This window comes from Odocoileus virginianus, chromosome 24 (genome assembly GCF_023699985.2).
Source record: "Odocoileus virginianus isolate 20LAN1187 ecotype Illinois chromosome 24, Ovbor_1.2, whole genome shotgun sequence".
Taxonomy (NCBI): domain Eukaryota; kingdom Metazoa; phylum Chordata; class Mammalia; order Artiodactyla; family Cervidae; genus Odocoileus; species Odocoileus virginianus.
Genome location: NC_069697.1, coordinates 27,778,484 through 27,791,155, shown reverse-complemented (window position 1 = coordinate 27,791,155; position 12,672 = coordinate 27,778,484). Strand labels below are relative to the sequence as shown.

General features: G+C 41.7%; 1 protein-coding gene across 2 annotated transcripts in view; it reads left to right on the top strand.

The window, feature by feature from the left end:
* TMBIM6 (transmembrane BAX inhibitor motif containing 6) overlaps positions 1–12,672 on the top strand; it is a 16,754-nt gene extending 4,082 nt beyond the window's left edge. For both annotated transcript variants that reach the window (XM_020908216.2, XM_070454465.1), the window contains exons 2-10: positions 3,098–3,185; positions 3,554–3,662; positions 6,339–6,459; positions 7,678–7,726; positions 7,834–7,931; positions 8,133–8,212; positions 8,703–8,803; positions 9,481–9,556; positions 10,664–12,672. In XM_020908216.2, coding sequence (XP_020763875.2) covers positions 3,130–3,185; positions 3,554–3,662; positions 6,339–6,459; positions 7,678–7,726; positions 7,834–7,931; positions 8,133–8,212; positions 8,703–8,803; positions 9,481–9,556; positions 10,664–10,684 — 711 coding nt within the window. In that variant the 5' untranslated portion in view covers positions 3,098–3,129 and the 3' untranslated portion in view covers positions 10,685–12,672. The remainder of the gene's footprint in view (positions 1–3,097; positions 3,186–3,553; positions 3,663–6,338; positions 6,460–7,677; positions 7,727–7,833; positions 7,932–8,132; positions 8,213–8,702; positions 8,804–9,480; positions 9,557–10,663) is intronic.

Below are 12,672 nucleotides of genomic sequence, written 5' to 3'. Positions count from 1 at the left end.
AGTATCAATCAGATCCTTTTGGGTGTGTGGGAACAGGATTCAAGATGGTTGAGTTACTACAACAGGAATGAAGAACCATATAATTCACACATTGGATGTTTAAATAAATGTGTGACCAATGTTTCTTTGACTTGTTGGTTTAATGTTGTTAAATTGTATATACTGAGGCAGCTTCTCTGCTGGCTCCAAAAGGCAGCAAACTTTTTTTTTCAAAGGCAAGGATTTTTTTTTTTTAAGTGAATGCTAAATGCATGATTGTTTTGCATAGCTTTTGGCCACTTGGTCATGTTTCATTTGCATTGTGCAAATGCAATGAATGAATGCATTTAATGAATGCATTCATGCATTAATAGGTGTTAGAATAAGATTGAGGAGAATTTTTTTTTTTTTTAACTTAAGGCTTGGCTATTGATAATATGTTTTAGGACAGGTTAAGGAAGATTCTTAGAATAAAACAGGAGATTTAACAGTATGTGAGAACACATAGATGTTCATTGATAAGACTATCTGACTCTTGTCTCCCTCTGCCTGCCCCTGCTGCCCTTCCTTCCTCAAACCAAAGCAGACCTCATGAATGACTCAAAACAATGTGTTTGCTTAAGTTTTTCTTTCTTGGTAGAACTATGCAATGTTTTTGGGTGCCTCTGGCAGAGAGGCTGACCTGGGAAACCTCAGATAGTGACTTCCAATAAAGCTTGAGCAATGTATGCATGACCAATTTTGACACATTTTGGTATTCTGCCTTTCTAAGGATGAAAGCATAAAATGAGTCTCTAAATTTGTTTATGATTAACACTTGACCATTTACTTCTATTTACAAATTTACTTCTATTTACAAATGCAGTGCAGGCAAATTTCCCATGAGTCTCAGAGGCACTGTCCACCTTCCTGTTTCAGATTGGAGTGTAGAACTGTGTGTGAGTTGGGGTTCAGAGAGAGAGAAACCAGTGCTGGTATCCATTCTGTAATGGGTTTCAATGTATGTTAGGGGAAATCCTTTACTGAGTACCTTTTCAGTTACTTGTAGTATACTTTTCTCCTTTATTTGGTAAAATACACATAACATAAAAATTTATCATTTTAATATGCTTTTACATTTTATTTATCTATTTTGATTGAGCCGCTCGGCCTGCAGGATCCTGGTTTCCTGACCAGGGCCTGAACCTGGGTCCTTGGCAGTGAAAACATGGAGTCGCACCAGACTTCCAGGGAGTTCTTTGCACTTTAAAAAAAAAAACACACACAAAAAACAAGTTTCACTTACCTGTGGGGGTACTCTAGAATGTTAACTGAGTTTACTTGGTTAATGGTTTTGAATACTTCAAGCTGGGCTGAGAACTGACTGTTCCTGGGACTGAAAATACTTTTGGTATGGGAGCTATTTTTGAGTTATGAATGCAATTTAATCTTGTTCAGCTGAGTTTGCACAGGAACCATTGAATGTAGGTATCTTTTCTCTACAGCTTCTGAGCACAGGTGGTTAAGGCTAAGATTGAAAACTGGCATGTTTAGTCTTTCTGGCAAAACTTGTAAGAACAGTTTTAACTCATTACTTGTCTGTATGTTAGTGTCTATTGGGAACGGACCAAGAGGAAACTGTCATGTTTCCTTGATTCTAAGTCCTAACTTCTCTCCCCTCTGATTTTAACAGTTCTGAAGTTGTCATATACACCTTGTCATATTTATTAAATGTTTACTTTATTGCATTTTCCCCATAAAATTGCTACTACAGTTGCTGTTTACCTTTGCATTTAGAAGATTTGATAATTACGTATTTCACTTAAATTTTAGAGTTGATTTTAAAAAATTTAGAGTTGATAGTAATGGTAGAAAACTAGTTTTATTTAATTTTTTAATGATTTTAAATCACAAGACACTAAATCATGGAGAAATTCTTCTTTGACACCTCCTTTGATGTTAACAACCTTTGATGACTTTGGTTTTTCCATCAGCAGTTTTAAGAGAGATCATCAGTACCTCTTGGGAAATGCCAAAGAGCAAACTGCCATTCTCCCCTCCCACGATTTCCACTCATTGGGGTCTAGTTACAGAATGTTGCCCCTTTCTGACTAACAACCTCCAGGGTATTTGAGGATTTAACCCCCCTCCCCATCCCCACCTTTAATTCTTGAAATTAGAAGCAAGTGGCAGTCTAGCTTTGTTATGAGTATGGGAAGCTTGGCTCTGAAGGTTGCTTCAGCGCTGTTGCAAGTTCTATCTAGGGATATCATTAGGGCACTTAATGGAAGCTTTAAACAAAGACACTTTCCAGATACTGGATTCTGCCATCCTGTAAGTGTGTTCTCTAGAGGGCCTATTCATCATGGTTATGGAAGGCTGTGGTTGGCCGTGCAACAGCCTGCAATCATTGCACCATCTCGATCAAGAGGGCCAGAGTCCCGTGACTTAGAGGTGAGGGGAATGGCTTTAGTAGGTTCTTCAGCTTCTCATTGTATCCATCCTTAAGAACAAATCTGACAGCGTTATTAAGGTGAGTAGGGATGCTGGTAAGAAAGGAAAGAGGAAATCAGAGGCAGCAAGCCAGTCATTGTAGTTGTTTTCATTTGTGAGAGAGAACCTCAAGAAACAAATGGTAGCAATGGGTGTGAACTCTTAAGGAAGGCCCAGGATTCCTCAGGAAGTCAGTTTGGGGATTGTAACTTAAAAAAAGTTTCCTTCTTTGTTTCTCAAAGAAACAAAATGTCTTTTAAAGGGGCAAGTTACCTGCTGAAAAAATGGAAATCGATTGCTGGTAATGAAACAGTGTGGGCAGAAGATGAGTTTCTCCCCTTTAAATTGGTTGCATATGATTGCGAATGTATTTTAGAAGGAAATAGTAAAAATGAAAATGGTTGTGTTAGGGCAGTGGGATTTTCAGATAACTTTCATTTTTCCAAAGTCGTATGTTGCTGTTTTTCATAACAAATACCTATGGCTGATTCATGTTGACGTTTGACAGAAAACAACAAAATTCCATAAAGCAATTATCCTTTAGTAAAAAGTAAATAAATTTTTAAAAAATTAAAAGAAAGTTGTTTGTTATGTTGTGTGTCCCTGTATCTTTCAGATAACTTTTCTTATGTCCTTGATTCTACAGAGCGGAGGCTGTGTCCCACAGACAGTAGCATCATGAATATATTTGATCGGAAGATCAACTTTGATGCACTCTTTAAATTTTCCCACATGTAAGTGCTTTGACCTTGACTGTGCTTCCTTTTACGTTTCCTTTTTTATCTTTTTTCTTTTCCTTTTCCTGGTGTGTTAACTTGCATGTATGAACTAACATTAACTTTGCTAGAGTCCAGAGGATCTGATAAAAGCATCCAAACTCTTAAGGGCTGCTGTGTGGTCACTGGAAAGCCAGTTAGTTATTATAGTTTGGGTACTGATTGCTAATTCGGGGCTTTGGGGCCTTCCTCAGAATTTAAGATTTTCTATTTTTTCTTTATTGTATTAAAACTTTCATATATTTCCTGAGAAGAAGGGAAATTATCCTTAGCTTAGAAAATAGATTGGTCCTAGAGTGATGGCCATTATTAACCTTCTTTCCTAGAACCCCCTCGACACAGCAGCACCTGAAGAAGGTTTATGCCAGTTTTGCCCTCTGTATGTTTGTGGCGGCTGCGGGGGCCTATGTCCATGTGGTCACCCATTTCATTCAGGTAAGAGCAGTTCTCTAGTTGCTGTGGCATAAATTGCATTAGGAAGAAACTAGCTCAGCAGAGTGGTACAAGCCTGTGTCTCTCCTTAATCCTTTTCAGTATTTTGGGATCTGCACCCAGACAAGTGAAAGTGAAAATCACTCGGTCATGTCCGACACTTTGTAGACTCCATGGACTAGATAGTCCATGGAATTCTCCAGGCCAGAATACTGGAGTGGGTAGCCTTTCCCTTCTGCAGGGGATCTTCCCAACCCAGGGATCGAACCCAGGTCTCCCGTATTGCAGGTGGAGTCTTTACCAGCTGAGCCACAAGGGAAGCCCAAGAATACTGGAGTGGGTGGCCTATCCCTTCTCCAGCGGATCTTCCCAGTCAAGGAATCGAACAGGGGTCTTACTAACTGAGCTATCAGGAAAGCCCAGCCAAAACCAGTCACAAATCAGGACAAGCAGAGCCATTTACTTTTTCTGGCAGTTATGCCCTCCCTAGATACTGAAAACAGGATGTCTTGACCCTGACACTGAAGGCTGAGCTGCTGACGTAGGAGGCCCCCACCCACTGAGTAGAGACTTGACGTGCATGCTGGGGTGACTTTGCACAGTAACCTTTCTATCTGTTCTTCCATTCTTCCTCTTTTTGCCTGAATGACTGGAGTACTTGGATACAAAACGCTGATTGTATGTTTAATTTCCAGGAGAGACAGGGTTGAGACCTTTAAGGACTTGGTCCATTTTATTCTATGATACAACATTCATTTTCCTCTGTTGAGGGAGAGTTTGAGTTTGGCTAGCAGCAATAAGAGGAACAGTTGAGGAATAACCAGGAAGTTTGAGGCTCACTAACAAAGACTGGTCCCTTTTGGAGTTGTCCTTTTTAGTGTAAATATGAAGATGTACTTGTGTTGGCATTTGCCACAGCTGGGAAGTGGCATGCTCAGACACCCCTGTGCTCAGGCATCTCCTGGCAGAAGCTGTGTGAAAAATTACTTTGGACACTCAAAAATAGAGCTTTAATCCTTCGAGTTTAGACCAAAACATTGTACCTTTTAGGCTACAGTAGCCCTTTTGGTTTCTAGTCGTGTTGGTTTTTTTAAGTGAAACACAGTCATCCTCTTTATTTGTGGATTCCATATTTGTGAATTCACCTACTTGCCAAGATTCATTTGTAACTCTAAAATCAACCCTTGTGGTGCTTTTGTGGACTTTTACAGCCGTACACAGAGTGGCAAAAAATTCGAGTTGTCCACTGCACCATGTTCTAGCTGAGGTTGAACAAAGCAACACTGCCTTCTTTCAAGCTCTCATACTGTCAACAAGTGTCCTTTTCATAGTCTATTTAGTGCCACATTTTTTGCATTTTTATCATTTTTCGTGGTGATTTTGATGTTTATAATGGCCCCAGGCATAATGTCTGGTATTGCTCAATGCGATACTGTGATGTGCCTTCTAGAGAAAATACGTGTGTTAGATAAGCTTTATTCATGCATGAATTATAGTGCCGCTAAGCACAAGTTCTGTGCAAAAGAGTCACTACTACATACCCAAGTGTCTTTAACCAAAAAACACATTCAGTAAGGTTTTGTATTTTATTTAGACCAGTTGATAAAAACGTTGACAAGATGCTCTAAAGAACTTAAACCTTTATTTCCTCCAGGAGCATTTGTTGGGTATCACTGATTCATTGCTCACAGTGACTGTGTAGAACGTAACTACTGTGAACACTGAGGATCGACTCTACCTTTAAAAGAAGGAAGGAACTTCGGTGTCTGCATACATCTTTAATGATTTTTCTCTGTCTCTATTGCCTGTTACTTTTCCCATTTGCTTTAAAAAAATTTTTTTTCTCTTAAACTAATGCATGTTCACCATAGAGAATTTAGAAAACAGATTCGTTATAAGAAGGAAATATAAAACCCTGTAATCCCATCACCCTAAAATAATTCTTAACATATTGGTTCTTATTCTGTCTCAGTTCTTTCAGGCTGCTATAACAGAATACCATAAATTGGGTGGCTTAAAAAGAAACATTTCTCACAGTTTGGTAATTCCATGATCAAAGCACTAGCAGATTTGTTGTGTGGTGAGGGCTTGCTTCCTGTGTAAACGGCCACCTTTTGTGTCCCCACATAGTAGAAGGGGCAAAGGAGCTCTCTGGAATCTTTTATAAGATCATTAATCTCCCTTCACAAAAGCTCCACACTTACGACCTAATCACTTTCTGAAGACTCCACCTCCAAATATCATTACGTTGGGGATTGGGATTTAAACATGAGTTTTGGGGGGTACACAGTCGTTCAGTTCTTCTTTCTCTCTCACTTTAAGTATATTTGTGTGTGTATGTTTTAAAGGGATCAAAAAGAGGTCATTCCTACTTATTCTGCAGATTGGAATGTTCTTTAAGCACTTGTCATTTTGATTCATCTTTTCTATTTCTTGGGCAAGACTCATAATTTGACTTGGGTAGTTATAGTTGATGGACTGCCTCCAGCATCCATCATGGTCCTAACCCTGTCCCACAAGGCTTTTGGTTTTTCTCCTCTGCCTTCACTGCCTTTTCCACTGCCTCCAGGTTAGGATCAAATATTAGGAAGTTCAGGTGAATGTTTTAACCCAATAAAGTCTCCTGCAAGATAAATTTGATACTTTCAAGTATCTAATTATTGACTCTGGATCTGACAGGCTGGCCTGCTGTCTGCCTTGGGCTCTTTGGGGTTGATGATTTGGCTGATGGCAACACCTCACAGCCATGAAACTGAGCAAAAAAGACTGGGACTTCTGGCTGGATTTGCTTTCCTTACAGGTATGTGTGGGATGGCTCTGATTTTGAGGGAGGGACACTGTATTTTAGTATCTCTTTAGACCAAGGCCCGCGATACATATGTATTCTGATGCACCCCAACTGGCATACTGTATTATTCTATCTTGTATTTGAGTGTGCCTTGTATTACTTTCTTATTTCATATAAGTTCATCTTGCTCCCCCATCTAGCGGGTAAGCTGTTTGTGGCTCGTGACTGTGATTTCTACTTTTGTATCCAAAAATAAGCATTTATGTGCTTGAATGAATGAAGTTTAAGAGCTTAGGTAGCATAGCTTGTTAACAGCGGACATGGGACTAAACAGCGGCCTGAGAATCTGACTTAATTAAGGACTCAATGCTGACAACTTTCGTAGGCGCATCTGTTCTGAATCTTGCAGACAGTTCATTAAAGCCATACATCGAGATTCATCCTACAGGGCACTTTGCTGATTCTCAAAAAAAGTACAAGCACAGCTCTTCTAGAACAATCATTAAGGAAAACAGTTCAAGCTACACAGTAAAAATACTCGCAGAGCAACATTTGAGTTAATACAACTTGTTCTGAGTGTGTCTAATCTATACAGTGTTGAAGAAATTGTAGAAAGGAAGGGATTTAGAGATCAGATTTTTAGATCAGGAAAAGCTGGTTTTGAAAGTGTTAAAGAGGTGGGATGAGCAGAAGGAGAGGGCATGGCCAGAGCAGAGGAAGTGTTGGAGCTGGGACACATTTCCCTCCTGTTGGCAAGTGTCCACCTGCAGAACCAGTCTGGCCTAACCGGTATGGCCTTTTCTGCTACACAGGCAGTCAGTCTGCATGACTACAGGTTGTTGGCCACTTTTCACCACTTTGCTCATTATCCTTTTCTTCTATTCTGATTCCCGATCTGGCCCACATTACAGTCTCACATCACTGCTCTTCAGAGTTTTTCAGCCTTACAGTTTGACTTGACAATGTTTGAAATGCCTGCTTCATTTTTCCTAATCTCTGTTCTTCCTGGCTTATCCATGATTTTCATCCAAGGACTTGGTATTGCAGCTCTGTCCATAAATAGCTCAGTCAAGGTATACGTTCTCTGGAAAACGGTTGAGGATGGAAGGGAGGGAAACTGAATTATCTTAGTCCACATGTTTGTTTTTTAGGACTGTAGGTGTACCCATGCTATTAAAATTCTTCAAGAATTGGTGTTTATGCTGTGTTCTGGGGCTTTTTGTTTTCTAGGAGTTGGCCTGGGCCCTGCTCTGGACTTGTGCATTGCCATCAACCCCAGGTAACTATGTTAGTAGTGTCTTAGGTCTTTCTACCTTAATGAAGATACCTTCTAAACAAAGGTTATATACCTGTAGCCCTTGATATAATGGTCTTTTCCTTTAACAGCATCCTTCCCACTGCCTTCATGGGCACAGCAATGATCTTCACCTGCTTTACCCTGAGTGCACTCTATGCCAGGCGCCGTAGCTACCTCTTTCTAGGAGGTATGTATGGGCTGGAAAACAGGAAGAGGGTTTCTGCTTTAGCCAAAATTCTCCTGGGGCCCTTTGCCTCCCTCCAACTTGTAACTGTTGGGTTGAAAATGAAAGCCTTTATTTTTGGGGGGAAAGTAAAGAATGGCTTTAATGAGATTGCTGAACTTTGTGTTAGCTTTTCTCAAGGTGGCTTTTTGTCTTCCATTCCAGGTATCTTGATGTCGGCCATGAGCCTGATGCTCTTGTCTTCCCTGGGGAACCTTTTCTTCGGATCTGTTTGGCTTTTCCAGGTAAGATTTGCATATAACTTTCCAGTTCCCATTTACCTTGTGTTTCTTTCTCTTGCTTAATCCCCTAAAACCAGGATAGACTAGGAATCCCCAAAACTCTGTCTTCATGGAGCAGTGCTCTTGAAGCCTCCCCACTCACCCTCCCAGAGTGGAGCCTTCTGCCGCAGGTCAAAGTACAGACTGAACAGGGGTTGGGCATTGCAATGGAGATGATGGTTTGCTCAGAAGTCATTTTTCTAAAACCAGTCCAGCAGTGGCTTCTTGTTAAAATGGTTGAAGCTCTTCCAGTGACCTAAAAAAAAAAAAAAAGTGCAGAATTGTGCTTGGGAAGGTAATACGGTCTTCGTTGTGGGCTTCAGTTTCCATGAATGTTGATGTCTGTAGGGTTAGTGTTTGATGTACTTTGAAGTGACCAAGGACCAGAGAGAGGTATGACTGTTTTTCTCTGCAATGTCTACCACATGGTAATGTCTCATTCTTCTTTTGCCAGGCAAACCTGTATTTGGGGCTGGTGGTCATGTGTGGCTTTGTCCTTTTTGATACTCAACTCATTATTGAAAAGGCTGAAAATGGAGATAAAGATTATATCTGGTGAGTGTGAAAATAGTCTTTAATAAGTACGGAGGAGGCGGCTGCTCTTCAACGGCTCTTTTCTGAATCTCTGGGATGATCTTTTGTCTGACTCACCTTTCTTGGCACATTGGTAGGAATAAGAGTTTACTGGGTCGCACTGGCTTACTTATGCGGCCAACCTACAAGGGTATACATGATGGAACATCCAGGGTTTTGGAATTATGCATCAGAAAGCATTGTCTTTCTCAGTTCCTGAAAGACATCAGATTTTTAAAAGTTGGACTATTGATAGGTATTTAATTATCCTTACTTTGAATAGTGGTTACCCCTAGGCAGACGAGAGGGAGAGGAATCTTCCATGTTTTACTCTTTATACTGTTGTAGTCTTTAAACCATTAACAATGAGAAGAAGATATGTATATAATTTTTTTTTTAAATGTAATCCTCTCATAGTCTCTAGGTGGTTCAGGGTTCAGACTTAAACCTCTTCAGTCTAAGTTTTCTTTTTTCTGTGCTCCATGGCTTCACGGAGTTAAAGTGGGTCTCAGACAATAGAGTTTTACTTAGTTGGTGGTAGGGTGCTGGTGAGGTTGACTCTTGGGGTTGGGGTGAGGTTTTTATGTCCTGTACCTTTGTGGGCTTGTGGATAAAGACAAGTGGGACGTGCAGTTTGTAACCTGGTTCTTCTCTTTCAGGCACTGCGTTGACCTCTTCTTAGATTTCGTAACTCTCTTCAGAAAGCTCATGATGATCCTGGCTATGAGTGAGAAGGTTAGCACCACCCGAAGAGGAAGGACTGGCTCCTGAGCTCAACATCCATGTGTCCTTCAAACCTGAGAACGTGCTCACACTATTTGTGGGTCCAGGGTACTTGTAAGGCAGCTGCTGAATATGAGTTAAACTAGAAGTCGTTAGCTGTTGGATAAAAAGGAACAAGTAAAGACAATTCTGTTTTTTTTTTTTTTTTTTAGAAAATGTCTCCCCAAGATTAGTATCAGAAGGAAAAGAGCTTCATTGGCAGCAAGAAACAGTTACTATATATGAAGAATTTAAAGGCTGCAAAGATAGCTTTGACTCAAAAAGACATATCCTAGAGGATTTGGATAATATTGACAGCCAGCTTTTTTTTATCTTTATTTCAGAAATAGGCCAGTTTTATCCATTTGTTGGTCTAATTTTTTTTTTTTCCCAAGAGAGGAATTGTATGTAGGGTTAGTGAGGGGCAAACATTGTCCACTCCAGTAGTAGGGGAACAGCTGAAAGCACAAGCCTTTCTTTACAGAACTTAAAATGGAACAAGTGACAGTGCAGTAGTGGTAGATGCTCGTAACTGGATGGGATTTGTGGTCTTCTGTCTCGTCTGTGCCACGAATGGACTGAGCACGAAGCAGGTCTCCTAGTTTCAGTCCAAACAACTCGCCTTTTTATCATGTAATTATACACTGGGCCTCCACCCCAGTGCAGTGAAGAGTTTGGCTGGACTGGATCATTTTGAATGTTGGCTTATGCCCAGGATTTATGTTTCCGTCTCAGGCCTAATGGAAAGTTGGTCTTGGCCTCTCAGTTCTTTTAGGATAGACTGCCAGTCTGCAGCTTTTGGTGGTTGGGATCTGAGCTGCCAGGAGGTCAGGCAGCACACCTAGCTTCACATGGGGTAGAAGCAGGAGCAAGTGTGTAGCCTTTATTCTTGTCAAGTCTGGCAATTTGGGGGACCGCCAGCAGGAGACTGTTAAGGTTTAGCTCCTCCTACACTAAAGTAGCTTCTCTCTTTCCGTCTTACTTTACCTAATCAAAGTCAGTCAGCTGTTGGCTCACTCAAGAGTTTTAGCTTAACTGTCAACACCAGAAGTTAATTAGGCCGTTTTCCTCCATTTCTAGGATAAGAAGAAGAAGAAGTGAAGCAGCCATCCAGCCTTCCCCAGTTTGACTTCCTCTCCCTCAGCCCCTCATTTCCTCTTTGCACACATTACAGGTGGCGTGTTCTGTGATAATGAAAAGCATCAGAAAAGCTTTTGTACTTTGTGGTTTTCTCTATTTTGAATTTTTTGATCCAAAAAACTGATTAGAATATAGTTTGAGTTTGGCTTCGCATTCTGGGGTTTTTCCCCGCCCCTGTTTTCTGACAGCCCCCATGCCCAGCCTCTTCCTCTGCTCAGGCAGCCAGCCCACCGTGATAAGGAGCGGGGTCTGCAGCAAAGGCAAACTCCCAAGAGTCCGCTCTCCGGCCAAGCTTCACCAAGTGGACCCAGACTGTTTGGTAAAGACGCCTCGGCCCTTCCTTCCTCAGCCGTGTTTGGTTTGTGCACAGTTCCTGTGGGACTGGGCAGTGTGTTTTCCACTGGAAAGACTGCTGGTCCCATTGTTACTTGGGCTTATTGGATCTGAGCTGTCAGCCCCTACAAGGAAAACGAAAAGCCTCCTCTGGTGGATGCTGAGCTTCCTCTGAGCTGCCCAAGTCACTGCTGGTCTGGCAAACACACCTTTCTGCCTTGCTATCACAAAAGGAATGTGGATTTGTGTGTGTTCCCTTCCCAATCCCTTATCTGATCCTCAGGGAATCTGCCTGCTTTCCATCCATGGGGTGGGAGGATTTCAGTACAAAGGGAAATTCTTGTCAGGCATTTATGAAAGGCTGGTTATGTATGGCAAGATATGGAAAATTCAAACTGTCCCAGTCTTTTTTTTTTTTGATCACTATCTTAATTACTGAGTGGCCTCTATTAGGTGACTATGATTAAGGATCCCAGGAGAGGAAGGATAAAAAAGGGGCATGGTTGAGCCTCTAGGGTGATTGTAACTAATCCTGCCAGACAAACCCAGATAAGGACCCGCTTGAGGCAGGAGAGAGCAAAATCTCCACTAACTGCATCTTTGTTCAGACCAGGGGAACCAGCTGTGATGACTCCGGAGGCCGCGTTCAGAACAGTCCTTAGGTGCATTTTTGTCTGATCCCACCCAAGCACTAATAAGTAGTGTCAGGCCAGAGATTTGGGGCAGTCGATAAATGTCTGTTTTACAGATGCACTTTTAGGTTTTGGTCTGTTCACCGGTTTCTAGAAATCTGCAGCTGCCTTTAGGCAGGGGCCAGGTGACCAAACCTCTGGTTTCCTGCAACTTTGTGTTTGCAAGTGTAGGGGACAGTACTAACGGGGGTCACCAGCTCCTCCCCGAGAGCGGCCACAGTCAGCTGGCACAGAAGGGCAGGCAACCTTGGGAGTGGTGGTGTCTCTGGCTGTTCACAGAGTTTCAGCCTAAGGAGGGCTGGAGCCATCGAAAACTCAGTGCTCGTAGGATACCATTTTTGGCTTTCCCTGTTCACAGCCAGTATACAGTTTGACCCAGTGGCTGCTGGCTCACAGCGTACCACATCACCGTACCCCAGGAGACAGTTGTGTTGGCAGGCTGTGTGGTTCCTGGAGTGGCATGCCACCCGGAAGAATGGCTGGCTTCTGCAGAGGATACTGCTCTCTGAGCTGCTGTGCCCAGCCTGTCACTTGAGAATTTACCAGAAGGGATTTCCTTCCTATCAACCCCCCACTAGCAACTCTCCATAAATTTGTTGATTCTCTGCTAGGCCTGAGCATCTGTTACATCTCCTGAAGCCAAACTCCACCTCTTGTGCTTTTTTGCTTGGGATTAAAGGAGTTTTTCTTTAGAAACAGTGCCAAGAATGACAAGATATAAAAAACTACTTTTAAAGAAAATGCCTAACAGGTTTTTAATACAGTAATCACTGTAGTTATCACTTTCTTTTCTAGTTCCTTGGTTTTCAGCTCAGGCTGCATTCTCTAACTCATACTGTGAAGACAAAGGTGTTTTTGATTCAGAAATATATGAAATCTACATAGTCTTAATTTGTAAAAAATAAAGAAAATTCCTTAACCTTT